The sequence below is a fragment of the Myotis davidii genome, unplaced genomic scaffold (genome assembly GCF_000327345.1).
Source record: "Myotis davidii unplaced genomic scaffold, ASM32734v1 scaffold726, whole genome shotgun sequence".
In the NCBI taxonomy this organism is placed as follows: Eukaryota; Metazoa; Chordata; class Mammalia; order Chiroptera; family Vespertilionidae; genus Myotis; species Myotis davidii.
In genome coordinates this window covers 1,270,302-1,292,395 of record NW_006297808.1, presented here as the reverse complement: position 1 = coordinate 1,292,395, position 22,094 = coordinate 1,270,302, and the positions used below count along the sequence as shown (strand labels likewise).

Genomic DNA, 22,094 nt, shown 5'->3' with positions numbered 1-22,094 from the left:
AATGCCTGCAGGCGCACACATGCATGTCACGACAGCATAAAAGTGATGTCCCTCAGGGGTAGATGCCTGAAGTCCATGGAAAAACTCAGTGAGGTTTCTTTTAAGAATGCCTCGCAGAAACCGGTTTGGCTCAGTGGATAGAGCATCGGCCTGCGGACTGAAGGGTCCCAGGTTCAATTCCGGTCAAGGGCATGTACCTGGGTTGCATGTACCTGCACAGTGGGAGATGTGCAGGAGGCAGCTGATCGATGTCTCTCTCTCATCGATGTTTCTAGCTCTCTGTCTCTCTCCCTTCCTCTCTGTAAAAAATCAATAAGATATATTTAAAAAAAAAAAAAAAAAGGCCAAAACCGGTTTGGCTCAGTGGATAGAGCGTCGGCTTGTGGACTGAAAGGTCCCAGGTTCGATTCCGGTCAAGGGCATGTACCTCGGTTGCGGGCACATCCCCAGTAGGGGGTGTGCAGGAGGCAGCTGGTCGATGTTTCTCTCTCATCGATGTTTCTAACTCTCTATCTCTCTCATTTTCCTCTCTGTAAAAACTCAATAAAATATGTTTAAAAAAAAAAAAAAAGAATGCCTCAGCAAAGCTGTTTAGATACATAATTTTGTAAACATAAAGATGGAATTTTCCTGTTTAAGCCCCCACTGGGTTTTTCTCTAGGTTAGTAGGTCCAGGACTATTAGGGCCTCCTAACCTATTTAGAATGAAATAGTAGGCTACTTTCAGGGCCTTCGTGGTAAATAATGTTACATGCGGCCCCATGGGAGGCAAGGCCCCAGCGCCTGATTTGGCCGCTCCAGTGTCTTCCTCTGTCCCGGAGGCCCTGTCAGTGCAGCAGCCCCTCTAGGGGCCAGGAGGGAGGCAGCTGGGGACCAGCCACGGGCTTGGCTTCCCCACCCAGTGATGGCCTAGCCTCCTAGGAACTCAGAAAGGCCCTCCCCCCAGCTCCCCACTACCCTAGCACCCCCAGGCAGACCCATCCCAACATGAGCAGCGCCCTGGCAAGAGTATGAATGGAGGTCCTCAGGCCTGCCTCTTTTCTCTCCCAACTCCCAACTCCAACCTACACTCCAAAAGGGGTCTTGTGTCTGGACATCTTTCCTACATGTCCAACTTCTACCCATGTCCAGCCATCAACATCCACATGTTCACTCCCCCTCTAGTTTATGTGCAGCCTAAACAGAACACTAAATGTCTGTCTGCACTAACATGGCATGCTACCCAAGACACACTGTTAGATGAAGAAAGCAAGGTGCACAACAGTGTGAATTCTACCGCTGTGTTTCTTTTGATGCAGAATCATGATAATATATCACCTACTCAACATAAATTTAAACTGATGGGTAAGAAAACTATCAGCAACCTAGATAAACATTTCTGATGAAATACGAGGGAAAAAACCACACAAAACTAAATGCAATTTCCATTTATATGAAATGTGCAAAACAAGCAAAACCATAGAGACAGAGTGGTACCAGGGGCTGGGGGAGAAGGCGGCGAGATTACTTAATGGGAACAGTGGTTCCCTTTGAGGTGATGAAAATGTTTTTGAGTTAAGATAGTGACGATGGTTGAACAACACTGTGACTATACTAAAAGCCGCAAGATTGTACACTTTACTAGTAAAATGGTTAATATGATGAATTTTAACTCAGTTTAAAAAATGAAAACAAACTAAATGCATTTAGTTGACACTTTAAAAGGGCTAGGCTTGAGTTTGGGGAATATTCACTTATATATAACTCTCTCAGTTTCTCAACCACTGCCCGTCCCTAGGTGGGGATGAACATGGCAAAAGCCCTGGTGGAAATGTAGAATGACACTGCAGAGCCAGTGGAAACACAAGCTATGGTATGACAGCAAGGTAATAAACACAGCTTCATTTATACTCAGCCTCTTTCAGGGTATAATGTATGACTGGCAGGAGGGAAACAAGAATTTGTGTCCTTAAAAAATGGAGTGCACACTATTATTCATAGAAAAAGGACTTGGAGAGAATATATACCAGCATCTTGACAGAGAATATTGAAGGGTGGCTTAATGGGGGGGATGAGGACACATTTGTAATACCTTAATAATAAAAAAAAAGAAAAAAAAAGATGGTTTCTATAATGTTCCAATTTTTTGATTTTCACATTTTTATAACTAAAAATACATTTTAAAGTTCTAAAAAACGGGGGACAACTCACAAGTCTAAAAATAGGGGAGAGGCCACAATCAGCACAACACCTGGCACTCAGCATACATCTGATCAGTCTCTGGGGCGGTCAGTCCTGTAGAAGGTTGGCAGAGGTGGCCTGACATCAGCTGAAAAGCCAAATCCTATTTCTTCTCAAAAGGAAGAGGCTTCCACAGAAGCGACAACTCGAGAAGGTGGATTTGATGCCTTGCTGAAGAAAGGGACAGAAAGCACCCCCACTGCCCAGTGAATGCTGGGCTGTTCCTCCACCTGCAGGTGACACATGCCAGCTGGGGTGGGCAGGGCACTGTGCCAGCACCAAGGGCAAGAGACTAAACAGGCAGCCTCTTTCTTACAACGGAGAAATACGGGCCCTGAGGACGGGAGAGGCCCCACATCAGGAGCAGAGACTCAGTTCAAATCCTGTGCCTGTGACAAGTCATGGCCTCTCAAGGCTGAAGTTCCTTTTGTTGAAAATACTGCATCTTGGCTCTGCAGCCTCCCAGTGCCTTGCACAGCACCTGGGACTTGGTTAATTCTCAGGGATAAAGAGGGTGTTCTCAGTAGAATGAGGTGATTTGGGTCATTCTGATTCCTAAGGCTCAGAGATGGATCAGACGCCCATACCACAGGGCTTTGGAGGGAGCAGGCACCATGCCTGGAGAAATCAGAAGGGCCTCTTGGAAGAGCCGAGCTCTAGTCTCAGAGACAAAACGGCTCCCAAGAGAGAGAGCCATGGGAACCGGCAGCCGAGGGGCTCCTAGATGAGGCCCAGGTAGCTGGGGAGCTCAGCTACAGCCCTGACAGTGCGTGGGGGCTGGGGAGGAGGGCCTCAGTGTGGTCTCCTGATGCAGTTTCACAGGGCGGGAGTCACAGCTGGAAAAGCTCTGGGAACGGAGAGGGGAGCCCTCTAGGCAGATCTGGCTGGGAACGGCAGAGGCAGGCAAGATGGCTAGCCCTGCCTGTCCGGGAGGAAGGGTTCTCCCAGGAAGCATGAGCACTTCTGGAGGCCAGCCTGGTCCCCTCCTAGCTTCAACACCCGGGGAAAGGAAGAACACTCCCACCCTCTCCCCTCGACTCCAGGGATGGCTTCCAGAGATAAGGGAAACCCGGGGGGACTGAAGAAGACCCCATGCCTCGCCAGTGCCCCAACAGGCTGTTTCCTGATGTTCTCACTGTTACACCTGGCCCACAGGGGCACCACAGCACCTGTCTCCACACCTGAGTGGCGCTGACTGGCTTACCCCGCCTGACAGCTCCACTAGGAATTTGCACATGGAACCTGATCTTTCACAGGCACAGGAGTCGGTGACTGGGACCTTCCTGGTTTTCAGTCCCTATTCTGTCCTTCGGAAGCAGGACAATGTAGCCTACAAATCCGGGACTGAAGGGACCAACAGTGCCCCTGCCCAACCCAACTATGCTGGTCAACTCTACACAGCACCCTCCTCATGCCTCCAGGGCATCCATGCCCAAAAAGAAGTTCAAACTCACTGGAGCAGCGGTCGCCAACCTTTTGGACCTCACGGACCAGCAGTGGTTCGCAGACCACCAGTTGGCGACAGCTGCCTTAGAGTATAGGTGTTAAGTGTCCCTCAGCCAGAGGGCCATAGACACAGTCTGCTGCCAGGGACACTGTTTGGGACTAACCTTCTCAGGGTGGGCTCGTCCTGCGGAGATGAGTACATGCACCCCATGGTTTCTCACTCCCAGCTCCAGGACTTAAGGAAGAAAGCAGGTTGTAGCTCTCTCCTGGAAACGGGCCAGGAGCCAGCAGCTAGGAAGTCGGGTTCTGTCCATCCTCTACAGTGTTGGCTGGGCCCATTAACTTTGAAAGTGCTCCTGGACACCCCAAAGTCCTCTTGGAATCTTGGCTGAGCCCCTGCGTGCATCCGTCCCCTGAAGCCTGAGAACACTGGAACATCTGGCAGTTCCAGCAGGGAGGAACCAGGACTCTGGGCTGAAATCTCCCATGATCCCCTGCGTTTGGGCACACACCCCTCCTCCTTCGGTATGGACCAAGGGAAGGAGAAAACCTCCCCAAACCCAACCCTCGGGTCTCCTTGGAAACTGTTTATATCAGAGCCCTTTCTCTCCACAGCCTCCTCCTTTCCTTTCCCATTTGAAAAAAATAAAATGAAAGAAACTCATGGAGGCTGAATAAAGCTCTTCTAGACACTAGAAGGCAGTTGTGCAGGTTGCTATGGCAGGGCCGTCTTTCCATAAAGGAAGCTGCACTGATCCCGCTGCGAGGGGCCTCAGGATCATATTAAATTAGATCTGGTTCCCGTCTCCCTTCCCACAAAAGAACTGAGGGCAACAGAGCCTAAGACAGTAGTCTTAGTCTGTCACCTGGAGCACGTGCGCTCTGAGACCAGCATGTGCGGCGGGGGACCGCCTGGCAAGGTGGTCACTGCATTCTCTGCTGAGATGGTTCGCCTAAGGGAGTGCACCTTCAAAGAACCCAAGTGTAAACACCCCAACGCAAGAGGCCACAGCTGGCCCCGGCTCACGCAGAGACCACGAAGCTCCAGAATGGAGCACAAAAGGTTCCAATTAGGGCTCTCCACTCCTAAATTGGGAGCAGGAGTCTCTGGTTCAGGCTTCAGAAGTCAACTGGAGCCCGCTGTGTGGGAACGACGAAAGGGAGGGTGGACAAAAGCACTGAGTCACTTGGACAGAGATGAACCAAGACGTCCCAGGGTGATTCATTTGTTTCCAGTCCCAGGCAACGCTCAGAAGGATTTAATTTAATTTTCTGCACAGCCGAACTGACTTCTTCTGGGACTTTCTCCTGCCCTTGGCAACACACAGGGCAGATGCTTTTGAACAGCTTCCTTCCAAAGCCAGTGAGTGATGGCAAGTTCTCCAAGCCCGAGGGTAGCAGGTCCCCTAGTCAGAGAGATGCTGGGAGCTGAGACATGACACACGATGGTGCAGGGCTGTGCACAGGTTGGCCGGCCAGGACAAGCTTAGACTTTGAGACCTCTACCATGGGAAGTGGCTCCACCAAGAGGGCCCAGATTTCTCTACCAAGGGTAGTCCTTGGAGCAGAAAGGTATTAGTTTGAAAGAACTGACTTCTGTGAAAACAAAGTGGCTAGAGCTTAAATAAAAAAACACCGTGGCTCTCTCCACTGATGGGACCAGAATGGAAACCAGCAATGATGGGAGAGCAGTGTGGAAGGTGCCTCCTGAGACAGCAGCCTTCAGCAAGTTGGAGGTTAAAGCAGGTGTGGGAGGCCATGGGTCAAAGATAAAAAAAGCAAATGGGATCTCTACTAACTGAGTGCCTGCTGCATGCCAGCTAGTATTCAAGGAGCTTTACATATATACTAGAGGTCTGATGCATGAAAATTCGTGCAAGAATAGGCCTTCCTTCCCCCAGCTGCTGGCACTGGCTTCTCTCTAGCACCCAGGACTCGGGCTGCTTCCCTCCTCCAGCTGCCGGCAGGTACCCGGTACCCAGGCTGGATTCCCATCGGCCCCAGCTTCATCAGGAAGGACATCTGGTCCAATTAGCATATTACCCTTTTATTATTATAGATATTTTTCACTGAATCCTCCAAACTTGTGAAATGGATAAGGATTTTTATCCACATTTAACACCTGAGGAGACTGTGAGGCTCGGGGGTGAAGCGGTAACTCAACTCCAGGCACCGTGGTCCAGCACCAGGGTTCATGTCGGCTCCCACTGAGCCTGGCTGTGCCTACCCGCTCCACCTGTCTGTCAAGGCACACAAGTCCCAGGTGTGTCACTGGGCACATTCAGAAAGCACACTTCACAGCCCTCCCAGGCATCCTAGGTCCTTGTCCTTTGGGTGCTATAAGACACAAGTGGGCTGCTGTTTCCTTCACAGACCCCCTCATGGACAGCCTTCAACACGTATCCACCAAGATAAGGACTCCTTAACCTGCCAAGGCCCTGGCCGCCTGCCCTCCCAACACCGCAGGGCATTCTTTGGCCTCTCTCTTCTGAACCTTAAAGACCCTGGGCAGTGACTTGGCCAGCCAGGTGTTAGGCAGGGCTGCTATTGTGCAGGAGAGTGAAGAGCAAGACTAAGGTCTAAGGAGCTGCTCAAGGATATTCAGTTGCTTGTCAGCGACAGAGAAAAACAAAATGGCCCTGCCATCATCTGCAATCAAAGGGGGGAGGGCAAGAAAACAGGGTAGCTGGGGAATAGCGATGAAGCCAGCGTGGGGAGTGAGCAGAAGCGAGTGCAAAGGTGTGGGAACAAAACCCCTGAGGCACCAGCACCAAGTGCCCCGATGATGCCCAGCGAGGTCAACAGATCCACCTGTGTTCAGCTCTGCCTCACTCTTATAGACAATTGAAGTTGCAGACACTAGCTAGCATGGCAAAACCATCCCCATCTCATCAGAGAACAGGAAAGAAGGAAAGGCAAGTGAAGTCCCTTAGTGGTCAGGTAGTGGAGGAAAACCCTGGCCTGTGCTTACAGGGCGGGTGAACATCCTGAGCCCACTTCCTCACTTCCATGGACAATGGGAACCTTCAGTTGCGGTTCGCTTCTCCTAGTGCTTTTCTCTTGGTAAACTCATTTCTGCTTCTATTTTCGTGTTTGGCGGAGCCAAGGAACTCTATAGAAAGTCAGATGTGGAAAGAACTCTGGCTCACCTTCCACCTGTCGACACTCAAAAGACAAAACTGATTAGAAACGATGCCAGTAGCCTTGACTCCTGGCTTTCCTGGGCCTTCTGTCCGGAGTAAATCCCCAGATACAAGTCACAGGAACATGAGCTCTTTTGTGGCTTCTCACAAGCAGCCTCCTGTGGGATACAATCAGCAAAATCCAGACTGTGGGAAACTGAAACAAATGATCTGGTTTCTTCAAAAATGCTTCAAGGAAGGGAAGCCCCTGAACTGAGAGACTTCCTGTCATAGTAAGAAGTAGCCAGGCACACAAAGCTGTAGCTACATAATCCCACTTGTGTGACATTTGGGAAAAGGCAAAACTACAGGGACCCAAGTAAGACCAGTGGTTGCTGAGGTCGAGAAGGGTGGGGACTGACTGCAAAGGAACCTGTGGGGAGCTTTTGGAGGTGATGGAATATTCTGCATATTGATTGTAACACCGAGTACACACCTGCATACATCTCAGGACTGGTCAAAGTGTACACTTAAATAGTGAATTTTACTTAATTTTTCTTAAAAGGTAAATTTTATTGCATGTTGACTGCCCCTGCCCGCCCCCTCCCCGCCAAGAGCTGTATAAGATTTATTAATCAATTGTAATGTATGGGTCTTGTTTAGATCCTAAATTTTTAAAAAACTTAAAAAAAATTTATCAGTCAGTCAAGGAACTAGAAACAAATGCTGATCGAGTATCTAATGATACTGGAGCTTACTCTTGACTTTCAGGAGTATGACTTAAGTTCTGTTTTAAAATGGGCGTCCTGCTCTAGCTGGTTTTGCTCAGTGGATAGAGCATCGGCCTGTGGACCAAAGGGTTTGATTTCGGTCAAGGACACATGCTTGGGTTGCAGACTTGGTCCAACATGCAGGAGGCAGCCAATCAATAATTCCCTCTCAACATTGATGTTTCTCTCTCTTCCCCTCCCTTCCTCTCTGAAATCAAAAAAAGAAAAAGGGGGTGTACTTAAATTTTAGAAGACTAAAATATATGCATATTTCCATATAATTTCATAAGAAATATTTCTAATTTCCTATAGAATCGTAATTTCTTTATTCATCATTTCTATGAATTATATGATTAATTATAAAGTTATATGATTGATTTAAGAGAATCCAGGAGCAGTGGAAAAGGTGAAAGAAACAAGACTGGTGAGGAGAGAAGATAATTGCTTTGGTTTTTATTTGAAACTAGAGGCCCGGTACACGAAATTTGTGTACTTGGTGGGGGTCCGTCAGCCCGGCCTGCACCCTCTCGCAGGCCAGGAGCCCTCAGGGAATGTCTGACTGCCCGGTTAGGCCCGCTCCCTGCAGTCGGACATTCCTAGCACTGCTGCAAGGTGGGAGGGGCTCCCACCACCCCTGCTGCGTGCGCTGGCCATGAGCCCGGCTTCTGGCTGAACAGTGCTCTCCCTGGAGGAGTGCACTGACCACCAGGGGGCAGCTCCTGCGTTGCGTACGATAGGGCTGAAACCAGCTATCCAACATCCTCTGAGGGGTCCCAGATTGGGAAAGGGTGTAGGCCAGGCCAAGGGACCCCATTGGTGCATGATTAGAGCTGGGGAGGGACATGGGAGTTTGGCCAGCCGGGGAGGGACCATGGAGGACTCCAGGGCATATCTGGTCCATCTCACTCAGTCCCAATTGGCCAGACCCCAGCAGCAAGCTAACCTACCGTTGGAGCATCTGTCCCCTGATGGTCAGTGCATGTCATAGCGACTGGTCAACTGGTCAACTGTCTGTCCTCTGGTGGCCAGTGCATGTCATAGAGTCAATCCACAGGCTGATGCTCTATCCACTGAGCCAAGCTGGCTAGGGCAAGCTTCTTTTTCTTTAAAGCACTCTTAGGTGCCAGAAGTGAAGTAGAGGAGGGGTGGGGGTGGGAGGGTCAGGACTGGGAATGCACTACAGTGCTTCTCAGAGCAGCAAGCACAGCAGAGGAGGAGAGGAGCAAAGCAGCTGGGGGGCCTGGGCCCGCTGGATGAGGGCTGGCTACCACCTAACTCATGCTTATCTCTATAAGTTGGTCCTGAGGATCATAGAGAGGAGTGGTAAGTGGCCTAACCCTGCTAACCACAGCTGTCAATCAGCCTTGAAAAATTTTTTTTTACTTCACTGTCTTCCTTTTAACAGCCTTGATCTCTATTTTCCATTTGCCCCTTATCCCAAAATCTCCTAAATTTGGGCTTTGCTAACATCCCTTGCCCCATCAGTTTACTCCCAGGGGAATCCTCTCCCTCCATGTCAAGCCTTTCCATCTCCTTCCCAAACTTGATCCTGAGCCTGTGTAACTTGTCAGCCTCATTTTCAACTGTCCCTCCTGGCTTCTCCACGCCCAACCAGGCCCCCACAGCACATCAGCTGTGCCTTCACGGTACTTGTTTCTTGGAACACTCTTCTCAGGCCTCATCATCTCTCTGGAGCACTTCCTGAAAGGCCCCTTTCTGAAATTGGGGTCTGGTCATTTCACTGTTCCACTGAACACTCCAATCAGGCTCCAGCCTGCCATTTCCACACCCCCATCCCCTTATCCTGAACACACACCCTCACCATCCCACCAAGCGGAGTACTGACTTTCTAACACAACATGTGGTCCTTCTCTCTCGACTTCAGGTGGACCACCATAGCCTGACAAACTCCCACTCTACTTACAGACTCAACTCACATGTCACCTCCTCTTGGAAGCCTTCCACAACCTCAAGTCAGAGCCCATCCCTGCTCCTGGGTGTCCCTGGCTCTTCACACGTGTGTTTTCCAGCACAGCCCACTCCGGATGGATCTATTCTCGTGCCTGCCCTTCCCACGGGACTGGAAGGCAGGGACTTCATTTTAGCCATCTGTCTGTCACAAAGACTTAACACACAGTCTCATATAAACGTTTGTCTGACTTGATGGATCCCAGATTTCAACATCACCTCCCGCCCCATGCTGCCCCTTTCTACCAGAGGCTGGGTAGCTTCCATGTGCTTCCCCTGTGTTACTGTCAACATTATAGTCCCACAGTGTTGCTCTTGAGGTAGAACCCTGCCCAGGGGAAAAGTTAGGGCAAAGTTTACTATGACAGGTGTATTAAACCCTCTCCCATCCCTATCCTGGAGGGCAAAGACTGTCTCAAGTACCCCCCTGGACTGATGTTGAGTTGGTTGAGAGAGCAAGCTCCCGCTCCAGAAGTGTCCACAGGTAGTATCTTTGTCAGCCAGCCACTCATGGACAATGACAGCAGAGAGCATCTGGGATCCTGAGGTTCTGAAAGCCAAATCTAGAATGCGATGAAGGCTCCGGAGGCCACCACACCTGGAGAGATTCACTTGAGCACACAGGGCCTCCTCCTGGATCCCCTGTACCTAGAAGTCCAGGGTCTGGGGACTGCAGGTATGTGTTGTATGCCTCCATGCTATTCAATATGCTTGCTGGTCAGATGTAGTTGGTCCCATTATTTTGGTCCCATTGGTTTGGTTTTTAAAAATATTCATGGCCAAGGGTTTATACCAGCTGTGGGCAAACTACGGCCCACGGGCCGGATCTGGCCCGTTTGAAATGAATAAAACTAAAAAAAAAAAAAAAACCGTACCCTTTTATGTAATGATGTTTACTTTGAATTTATATTAGTTCACACAAACACTCCATCCATGCTTTTGTTCCGGCCCTCCGGTCCAGTTTAAGAACCCATTGTGGCCCTCGAGTCAAAAAGTTTGCCCACCCCTGGTTTAGACACAGTGTCCCAGGTGGCTACGGCCTTTAAAAACCTTAAAACACCAACGAGAAGCCACCAGAAATCATAGTGAGAATTCATGGTATAGCCCTGGGCCACACACAGTCTCCACACTAACCCCTATCACACCCCACTGACCTGCTAGGTAAGGGAAGCTCTGGGCTGTGGCAGAAATCACCTGTGTGTGCTCAATGAAAATAAGTAGTCAGGGACCATAATGTAGGATTTATAGTGGAAGGTCTGGGCTTGTGGCCAGTTGTATCAGCTAAGTGGTCTCTCTGAGTCTGTTTTCTCATCTTTGAAATGGAATATTAACAATATGTAAGAGACTGAAGGCAGCATGGCAAAGTGTGGGAAACATGGGTTGTGAAGTTTGCAGATCTGGGTTTAAAAGCCAACTCTGCTACTTAAAAGTTAGATGCCCTTGAGCAAACTCCTCAATCACTAGCATCAGAGTTTCCTCATCTGCAAAATCTATATATATAAAAGGCTAAGTGACCGGCTGACCTGTTGGTAGGTATGACGTGCACTGACCACCAGGGAGCAGACACTCAACGCAGAAGCTGCTGAGTGACAGCAACTTTGCAGAGAGCCCTCTCGCACTCTGGGATCCCTTAGGGGATGTTGGACTGCTGCTTTTGGCCCAATCCCTGCAGGCCAGGCCAAGGGAAGGAGGGACCCTGCTCAGGGAGAACGGGTGAAGGTACTAGAGAGTGGAGCACCTGGAGAGGGCATAGGAGCTCTGTGACCTTTCCCCATCCCTTAACCTATTCACCTTTTCCATCTACTGTTCCTGAGTTATATCCTTTTATAATAAACTGGTAACCTCATAAGTAAACTCCTTTCTTGAATTCTGTGAATCACTGTAGCAAGTTAATCAATCCTGAGGAGGAAGTATGGGAACCTCTGGTGTATAGCTGGTCGGTCAGCAGCACAGGTGACAAACTGGACTTTCGACTGGCGTCAAAAGGGGGCAGGGAGTCATATGGGACTGAGTCCTTAATCTGTGGGATCTAACTCTAGGCAGATGGTGTGAGGAGAGTTTGAGAACTGCTTGGTGTAGGGAGTGTTGAGAGTTGAGGGGGAAAAAATAGTTTTCCTCTTATATTGTCACTCTCCAAAACTCTAAGCTGGAGATAGCCCTCTTCACTTACAAAAAGAAATTAGCAACTATTAGATTTAAGGACATATTAGCACCAAACTGCAACTTTCTTCTTGTCAGTAATGAAAAGAATGGAAAGAAAACTTTAAAAGGAGTAATTGCCTTGCTTTATGGTCCTGTGTCAACAGCACCTCTCTGATCCCATCTGTTTACAAAATGGAAATGTAATAGGCAGCTACACAGACATGAGCAAAACATGGACAAGGTACAAAAGGTCACCTATCAAGGGGCAAAATTGGGAAAACAAGGACCTCGCCCCCAGGGTAACCTCTCCTCACCTAGCATATCACTGGTCATGTGCTTGGTTTGAACTCCTGACTTTTCATATCAGCGAGTCATGTGGTTTAGACCCCTGACTTTTCTTCCCTAGAGATAACATCTAGGCCTCAGTTGTATTTCAGCTCTAAGGCCAGAGAAGCAGCAAAACCAGACAACTGACACCATGGCTACCTCAGACAGCTGCATTGACTATTCACCCCTGTCCTGGCTCCAGCCAATCCGCCCATGACCCTGAAAGAGCACACCTGGAAAGCTAATGAATATTCTATTGAGACCCTTCCCTGAGAGTTCCCCTAAGATTCCCACCTGCAAGAGAGAGACTATCCTCAATGCAAAGTACCCAGCAGGAGTAGCTCATTCTGGACTAACCCCCTGAACCTGTCTCCAAGACCCCCTTTACTCTGACTTCCCAGTGAGCTAAAGCAGCTCCCCGCCCACTTAGGTCTCTCCTGTTTCTTCTTCTATGCCCGTCCTTATTTCACTGTCCCAAGTGGTGTTTTTGCTGTAGCCAATAAATTCTTGCTTGCTTTGCGGCATTTTGTCTCTTGCCTGAAATATTTCCTTCAAGAAGACAAGAAACGAGGTCTCATCATCTCGCAGGTAAACAGAAAGATCCCAGGCTGGGAAGGTGCCAGTTCCAGCTCTGCCTTGTGCACATGATCCCAAGCAGCATCTGTAACATCCCTGAGCCTCAGGTTATCTATCAGTAAAATGGTGCCTTCTACTCTGAATGGTCCCTGTGAAGTTCAAATAAGACAGAAAGCCCTAACCAGTTTGACTCAGTAGATAGAGCATCGGCCTGTGGACTAAAGGGTCCCCGCTTCGATTCCGGTCAAGGGCATGTACCTTGGTTGCGGGCACATCCCCAGTAGGGGGTGTGCAGGAGGCAGCTAATAGATGTTTCTCTCTCATCGATGTTTCTAACTCTCTATCCCTCTCCCTTCCTCTCTGTAAAAAATTAATAAATATATTTTTAAAAAGACAGACATAACTCTAAAGTGCTGTGTAAACATAAAAAGATCTGAAGCACAGTCTGCCAATAAGGCAAAAGCCAAGATTCATCCCCAGATGCTTCAGGGAACCTGTCTCTCTCCCGGCTGGCTCACTCCTGACTGAGGCCCAAGTACAGAATGCTGCTTGGACTGCCAGAAATGTCCCAGAGCTCCAGAATGCTGAGGAAGAGAGATCCGACAGCATCACTTACATTGCTTGAATTTTGGTGAACTCAGGGATTTCGTCTTTTTTCTTTCTGAAGAAGAACCAGTAGGTCAGGAGACCCACAATGAGTGAAAACAGAATCATGTCCGTCATGCTGAAAAGAGAGACTTCCTCAGCCACAGTCTCAGACCCGGTGGCGCTGGTATCTGTGTTGGAGTCCCCCATGTTGATCACGAACCTGTGGGGGGAGAGAAATAACAGACTTCAGCAGGGAGGAGCAGGGTCCACCGGAGGCCTGCTGGGGAGACCCCTGACAGCTTCAGCCTGGGCCTCATGCCCATGGGCTGCAGCAACAGGCCAAGCATCAGGGTAGGAGCTGCTGGCTCCTGGGGGATAACCTCTAAGCCCTTGGTATATGTTACCTGGTAAGAGTTTCTCTGTATACACAGATAGTTTAGGCAGCAATGTCATTTAAGGTGAATACCTGGGAATCTGAATCACATCATATCAGTCTGACCTCTGGGATGCTGGAGATTAAGATTAGAGACACTGGCGCTCCATGCCAAAAAGACTGACCAAAAAAACCCTGAAAAACACACACACCAAAACACAAAACCTGGACACCAAGGATCAAGAGAGCTTCCCTGGCTGGGATAGATACTTCATATGCATTGCCACACACAGTCGCTGGGAGAATTAAGAGCTGTCCATGTTACCTCCAAGAGAGGACAACTGGAAGCTACAAAGACAGATTTCCTGTTTTCTCCACCCTATGAACCCTTCTGCCATAATAAACCATAACTGGGAGTAAAACAGCTTTTTTGAGTTCTATGAGTCCTGGTGAATCACTAAACCAAAGGATGGTCCTGAGGACTCCCTCAATACACCAACCCTCTTAGTTTCCTTGAAAGATGCTCAACTGGTTCTTCCACCATTGAAACCTGACATATAGGCAGATGTTATAGGAGTCAACGAAGACCAAAGTAAGAGTACCAGAAACCTCAGCAGCCCACTTCTGCCACCTATCAATGAGGCTAGGCTCAGCTCTGAAATTGCATCATTCCATTTTGCAATCACTGCTTTTACCAACGGGGTTGCTTTCACCACAAGCATGGCTTCCAGACTTAGTCAGAAATGCCTGTCATATCTCAGCAACTCAGGCAATAGGAGATTGCTACATATCTCGCTTCCGTTAGCTGCCACTGCCTCCAGGAAAGAACCCTAGCATCTGAGGGCTCCTGGCATCAGCCCTTCCCTTCTGCAACTTGTTGGGAATGGGTTAATCAGAATGAGCCCTCAAACTTCATTCTTTGCTTTATTAACCTGAGGTGCTTTCTAATGTCCAAGTTCCTGAGATAAACTCAACTCATCCCTTTTGATACCTTATGTTATAAGACAAACTCAACTCTAGTGCCCACAGAGAGGATTATTTAAGTATTAACTTATAAACACATTTAATTCAGTGTTAGTCATCTTTTTATCTAACTCAGTTGTGTCATCTGTCATGCCCACAGCCTTCTGTCAAGCTCTCACAAAACCATGGAGAGAGGACCTGCTAGGATGGATTCTGGAGGACCACAAAATCATGAGGCAGCAGACACTCAGATCTCTGGTGAAACCAGCAGGGGGTTCTGGTCAGGACTAATGTGCTGCCATGGGAAAGCCCCCAGCTGGCATGCCTCACAAAGCAGCAGTCAAAGGACTTCTGCTTCCTGTCCTTCTGCCCTTCTAACTCATGCCACCCAGCCCCCTTTCTTTAACAAGGGGTAACTAAAGCTAAAACTGTTGATAGGTATGTAAGTTGACTGCACAACTCAGAAGAGAAAGCTCATTCCTGGTAGGTGGTTTCAGAGCAATGGTGCCTTGGAGGGCTAGGAAGACTGCACATCAGCATTCTCACAATCCCATTATTTTAATAACGTTTGGGTTCAAGCCACCCAGACCACTGCAAGAAACTCCCAACTTCTCCACACAGTAGCCAGAGGGATCCTTTGAAAAAGGAAGTCAGATCTTGTCACTTCCCTAATCAAAACTCTTAAATGGCTTCATACTTAGTACAAAATCTAAAGTCTTTACCAATGAGCATTATACGATCTGGCCCCTGCTTACCAGCCACCACGTTTCTTACTACTCTGCCCTTTCTCACACCTCACCAGTCACACTGGCCTCCTTGCTACTCCCCAAGCCTCCTTGTATCTCAAGGCCTATGCACATGTTAACATGTTGCCCAGGGTTTTCTCTCTCACTTCATTCAAGTCTCAGCTATCACCACCTGAGAGAGACTTTGCCTCGCTATCATATCTGGTCCCTTTTCCTTCCCTTGCCCCTTCACAAGACAGATCACTACCTGACATACATTTTTCCCACTGGCCATCTCCCTGAAAACAGGGTTAGCCAACAAGGGCAGGGACTTCGCTTTGTTCACAGCCTGGCAGATAATGAGTACCTAGTATCAACTTGTAAATAAATAAAGGAAGGATTCTAGAGTAGCTGGGTTGGTAATACAGATTATGGAGTGGTTTTATAATCTGAAAAGCACAATACAGATGCGTCAATAGAACACAGTTTGTGAAGCTATGTCCACTCTTCTTCACTCTTGCTCTGTCTCTAATACCTGCACTTACTGCTTCTTGCAATATCTCAGGCCTCTCTGTCTTAGTTCAGAGTCAGACCACCAGAAATTTCTGCCCCCAACAGTGAAAATAAGTAGGCACTCCCACTGGAAATGTAACTGACTCCCTGTAGCAGGTAGGGTTGGGGCTCAGGCCCCGAAGCCCCCCATCAGTACACTGGCCACTGTCAGCACTCAGATGTGGGGTCTCCACAAAACTGAGAATGTGCCCTACCTGGTTTGACTCAGTGGCTAGAGCATCAGCCTGTAGACTGAAGGGTCCCGGGTTTGATTCCAGTCAAGGGCACATGCCTGGGTTGTGGGCTCAATCCCCAGTAGGGGGCTTTGTAGGAGGCAGCCGGTCAATGATTCTCATCATTGATGTTTCTATCTCTCTCTCCTTCTTCCTTCCTCTCTGAAATCAATAAAAATATATTTAAAACAAAAACAAAAACTGAGAATGTCCCGAGCAGCTCTGACTCTGATGTATGAAACTTCAGACGGACAAGAGCTACAGAGGAGCGCTGGAAAACACCTGGCAATCATTTATCTGAGGCCGATCTGCAATTCGGAATTGGATGATCCAAATGGATAAGCACCTTGCCAAGTGGCAAAACTACAGCTTCCCGGGGGAGGGCTAAGTTCAGTACCCGTCCGCGTAGAAAGACCTGTTGAACACATATCCCTTGCTCTGCTGTAAACTCCTGAGGGAAGGATAGGCTTGTGGGCACCTCTGAATCTGGCACATTGTGGGAAGGGCTGGCAGGCTGGCAAGAAGGAAGTCAACTTGGGGGAAAAGCCTCGGTCCCACACTTCCTGCACTAGGACACAGAGCATCGTTCCTGGGGGCTGAAGCTGTGAGTAAGCTGTTAAACCATTATTATGATCTACTTAAACCATTATTTTTGCACTGAAGCACACACAAACACCCACCCTTGTCTCCAGCCTGCATCTTTGTATCCCTGCTCCAGAGTCTTTTTGTGCCTGAAATGTTCTTCTTCTAGTTGTCTCCTACTCAGTCTTCAGACCTCAGCATGAATGTCACTTCTATGGGTCACACTTTCCTGGCAAATTACTTGACACATAATCCAGTGCTCAATAACTACCCATGGAATGAGCGAAGGCAGTCAATATAATTTACATCAATTATTAACTTGAAGCTTATGGATTTAAATGAAATTTGGCAATGGGACAGAGGCTCCCAAACTCTCTCAATTCACGGAATCCCTGGTATCTCAGTACAATTGTTGGGGTATTCTAGGCCCAAAGCAATACCTAATAATTCCATATGGGAAGTAGGTCTAAACAACCACTAAAAACCCAGCTTTGCAAAGACACAAAGTTATCAAAAGAAATGTACATTTCTTCCCACTGGCCATCTCCCTGAAAACATTGAAACTGAACTACCCCAAGACAGTACTAACGTGGACAGATGTGGACTTTCACTAATGTGGACTTCCACTGCATTGGAAAAAACCTCTGGCGGTTTACTGTGGTGCCTTAGCAGTCTGGGAACAAAGACCCTATGACAAAGTCACTCTCCTCTGCTGTGTGACATATTTTGATGGGAAATTTTTGGATGTTCTTCCTGACAAGTGTCCTCCATTTCAGGTGTGACAGGGTGACCATAAGACTATCTGAGGTCCCCGCAGGCACTCCAAGGAGCCTTTGGAAGCCCTGTGCGATCTTTTTGCCCTGTGAGTCATTTCTTCTTTTCACGTGCAGAACTCATGGGGCCAAAGGCAACATTTGTCAGCAACAGCAAAGAGAGAGAGAGAGAGAGAGAGAGAGAGAGAGAGAGAGAGAAAGAGAAATGGACTTGAGAAAATAGAGTAATTTCTTAACTAGATCAGAGTCTTGCCACACCCCTGCCACCAGCTAGCTGGGCCTCTGTAAATCTCTTAAGGGCAGTAGGTTTTGATGTCCCCATCTGTAAAATTAGGCACAGAAAAGCCCACCCAAAAGAGAGCAGATCTGACTTGATCTTTTATTATAAATTAGGTCTACACATAAGTTTTTATTTTGATTATAAAAGATAAAAATGGACATAGATAGACTGATGCTATTCCTCCCAAATTTAAACAGCCAGCCAATTTCCACTAATGGTGTGGGCCAAGGTTAGCAACTGCACAGTCCCAGCACCAGCCAGCAGGCAGCCCACCACAATGCAGAACAGGTGAGCAAACCACTGGCCTCTCAGGCAGGGGCAATGGTGGGCCTGCACCAGCTTCTGAAAGAACAAACAAGGTAAGAACAGAAGGCCCCTTCCCCCATCCAACTGTTTACAATATAGAGAGTAAAATCACCTTCCAGGAAGCATTTGTGGCTTTCATTTACTATATTCAACTTCTGATCAGTAAACAAGACTGGTCAACCAACCCGGCACTGACATCAGAGCGAGTCCATCACCTGATGCAGGAAGAAGGAAGTGAGCAAGCAATTTAGTTGTCCTCTTCAGCATGCAAATCACCCAGCAGTAAACAGTCACTGTCACCGGAGGCAGCCCAGATGAGTCTGGCATCCACCCCGCAGCTGCAGTGAGAACAGGGTCAGCTCAGGCCCACAAACCTCTGCCAATGTTTAGTGGCTTCAAGGAAACAAAGATTGTGCCTGCCTAAAACTCATCCTCCAGAAACTGAGCGGTGCTCAGGGGCAAGTACCTTTCCCAAGGCAGCCTGCTAGAGAATAGTGCTCAAAAGGGCAATTGGAATGGATTCCTCTCTAGCCAGTGTCCACAAAGTTCATCATCCAAACTGAGATGTGGTTGGTGTGGATTTCTTTGGGTTTATCCTATCTGAGATTTTCTCAGCTTCTTGAATTTGTAGATTTGAGGACTTTTCAGCTATTATTTCTTCAAATATTTTTTCAACCCCACCCTCTTTCTCCTCTCTTTCTCGGACTATGATGACATAAATGTATTTTATATTAGTCCCATAAGCTCCTGAGGCTCTGTTCAGTTTTTTAAAAAATATTTTCTTTATTGATTTTAGAGAGAGGAAGGGAGAGAGAGAGAAAAAAAAAAATCAATGATGAGAGATGATCATCAATCGGCTGCCTCCTGCACGCCCCCTACTGGGGATTGAGCCTGCAACCCTGGCATGTGCCCTTAGCGGGAATTGAACCATGACCTCCTGGTTCATGGGCCGATCGATGCTCAACCACTGAGCAACATCTGCTGGATTCTGTTCAATTTTATCAGTCTAGTTTCTCAGCTGTTCAGATTGGCAATTTCTACTATTCTGTCTTCAAGTTCACTGATGATTTCCTCTGTCTTCTCTATTCTATGGTGGAGCCATCCATTGAAGTTTTTTATTTTTCAGTATTGTACTTTTCAGTTCTAAGATGTCTGTTAGGGTCTTCTTTACAGCTTGTATGATTCCAACATCTGTATCATATTGATGTTGGCATCTGTTGATTGTATTTTCCCAGGCAAGTTGAGAACTTCCTAGTTCTTAGTATGGTAAGTGATTTTTTGTTGTTGTTTTAATCCTCACCCAACAACATGCTTATTGATTTTAGAGAGATGGAGAGATGGAGAGAGGGAGAGAGGGAAAGAAGGAGAAAGGGAGAGAAGGGGGGAGAGAGAGAGAGAGAGAGAGAGGGAGAGAAATATTGATCAGTTGCCTTCCCACCTGGGCCCTGACTAGGGACTGGACCTGCAACCTAGGTATGTGCCTGCCTGGGAATTGAACTCACAACCTTTCAGTGTACAGGGCCATGCTGTAACCAACTGACCCACAATGGCCAGGGCTGGTGAGTGATTTTTTTATTGTATTCTCTCTTTTTATTTAAATCCTCTTTTTCAGGCCTCCTCTGCCACCACACTGGTGGGGAATGGAGAGCACCAACTCATTGCTGTCATTCATAGGCATAGCCCAACAGTTGCAATGCCACGGGGAAGCCTGGTGTGAGGGGGAAATAGATATCTGAGGACAAAGAAAGTAAGATGGTCCAAAATAGTAAAAGAAGTTATACCAGCATCTGAGCTAGGTCATGAAAAATGAACCAGTCCACCAACCAGATAAGGAAGCTAAGAGAAATCCACGACAGAATTAGCATGCATCAAGGCCTAAACCATGAAAGAACAATAGCTACAGAATCTGGTGTAATTCAAGTGTGGTACAATGAGATGCATTTATATGTGTGGGTGCAAGTGTGGTAAGAGATGAGCCTTTTAAATGAGACTGAGACCAGGATCCAGGAGCCCTCTATGTGTCTAAAGCAGTGGTTCTCCACCTTGGCTGCCCATTAGAATCACCTGGGAATCTTTTTACAATCCTGATTTCTGGGCCTCATCCTCCAGAAATTCTGTTTCTTTGTTATGGGGTGGGGCCACAACATTAGTAACGAAGAAACAGAATTTCCGGAGGATGAGGTCCAGAAATCAGGATTGTAAAAAGATTCCCAGGTGATTCTAATGGGCAGCCAAGGTTGAGAACCACTGGTCTAAAGTCTTTGGGCCCTGGGTAGCCAGTGACAATAGGGCAAGGGTGTGACATGATTAGAAAGAACTATGCCATAGGATGGTAATGCTATACAATGATGCTTGCACCACGTCATGATATCAGTAAGTCACAGAGCCTTGACCAAGGCAGTCTAGACCCATGGTTGGCAAACTGCGGCTCGCGAGCCACACACGGCTCTTTGGCCCCTTGAGTGTGGCTCTTCCTAAGCCTTAGGAGTAACCTAATTAAGTTAATAACAATGTACCTACCTATACAGTTTAAGTTTAAAAAATTTGGCTCTCAAAAGAAATTTCAGTCGTTGTGCTGTTGATATTTGGCTCTGTTGATTAATGAGTTTGCCGAACACTGGTCTAGACGACAACATGTTCAGGCCAATGCTCCACAGCAGATGCTTAAATGTCTCTAGCTAACAACCTTTCCCCACAATAACAGGGTTTATGAGTGTGATCTGGAGACACATGACTGGTATTGTGAAAGCTGGATCTGTGCAAGCATGACTTGGCGAGAACCAGACAGAAGAGCCCGCATCATTCAGCACAAATTGAGCTGACAATTTGTGGACCCGGAACTGCTAGCTGATCGTGGAGAGCCTTGCAGGCATGTTTCAATCAGTCTTTCTGGAGCCTTGGCCACTTAGCCTGAACACCATGTGGGGTGAACCCACAGATCCCTTAAGCCCTTGGCAACATACTCCAGAGCCTTTTGTGGGTATAACTTAGTAACATTATTAAAAGTTAGTACAGGGCAATTGATGGGTACAAGATACTTCAGAGGAGTTCTGTGAGATAATAGAAAATATATACTGGTCTGTCTCTGGTTCCTGGAACAGCACAATTGTAGGACTCCCAGCTGTTGTCACAGAAAATGAAGGGTTGTATTCTCTCTTTTTATTTAAATCCTCTTTTTTCAGGCCTCCTCTGCCACCACACTGGTGGGGAATGGAGAGCACCAACTCATTGCTATCATTCATAGGCATAGCCCAACAGTTGCAATGCCACAGGGAAGCCTGGTGTGTGTGTGTGGCGGGGGGGGGAATAGAGAATGAGATGGGCCAATGCCCATATGACCTCCCAAAGTGAATGTGCACTAAGGGCTCACTAATAGAGGTACAGATGGACTCCACACTTAGCATCAAGGACAAACTGGAACACAACCAGGAAGAGTTCCCAGGATGGGGCAATCTCAAAACATGTCACCTGAGAAACAGTAAAGGAACTGGAAGGTTTACTATTCTAAGGAAAAGGAGAGTCAGAGGCAGCTAATACCTTCTTTGGGTAGTCAGAAAACAAAGAAAGGAGAGGCCCCAAAGTGCCGAAGTGGGGCCTGGTGATGGAGGGAAGAGTTGTATACACCCTGTAAGAAGAGCTTTTTGACAAAGGTGCCTGGAAAGGAACAAACTGCTGTGAGGCATGGCCCCCTATCTTAGCAGATGTGCCAACACACAGCTGGGTGATCTGAGTTTAATGACAGAGAGAGTACCTGCCAACCTAGGGGCCTGGGACACAGACCCACCAAATTAATGTTCATTGAATGGAACTGGTTGATTGGTAACCATATTGAGGGAAACCACAAGGCTCTGACCTTTAACACTTAAATGCTGACTTCAGACATCCCACAGTGATATGTGATCCCATAGCATATCCTAAGGCCTCAGGAAAGAGGCTTAGGATAGATCTCTGAAAATGGCAGGAAGGGTGAAGTAATAACTCTTTCATTTAAAAAACTGGTCCCATATGTTTTCGCTCAGCTAAGGAAACCATCAACAAAATGAAAAGACAACCAACTGAATGGGAGAACATATTCCCCTGATAAGGGATTAATATCCAAAATTTATAAGGAACTTATAAAATTCAATGCAACGCCCCCCCCCCGCCCC

The 22,094-nt window shown here is 47.7% G+C and overlaps 1 protein-coding gene across 3 annotated transcripts in view; it reads right to left on the bottom strand.

Moving 5' to 3' along the window:
* Positions 1 to 22,094, bottom strand: part of POR (P450 (cytochrome) oxidoreductase) — a 61,539-nt gene that overhangs the window by 18,163 nt on the left and 21,282 nt on the right. For 2 of the 3 annotated variants that reach the window (XM_006773381.2, XM_006773380.2), the window contains exon 2: positions 13,188 to 13,379. In XM_006773381.2, coding sequence (XP_006773444.2) covers positions 13,188 to 13,379 — 192 coding nt within the window. Of the gene's footprint in view, positions 1 to 13,187; positions 13,380 to 18,058; positions 18,088 to 22,094 lie in introns of those variants that run through there. The other variant, XM_015570269.1, reaches the window with a different exon arrangement.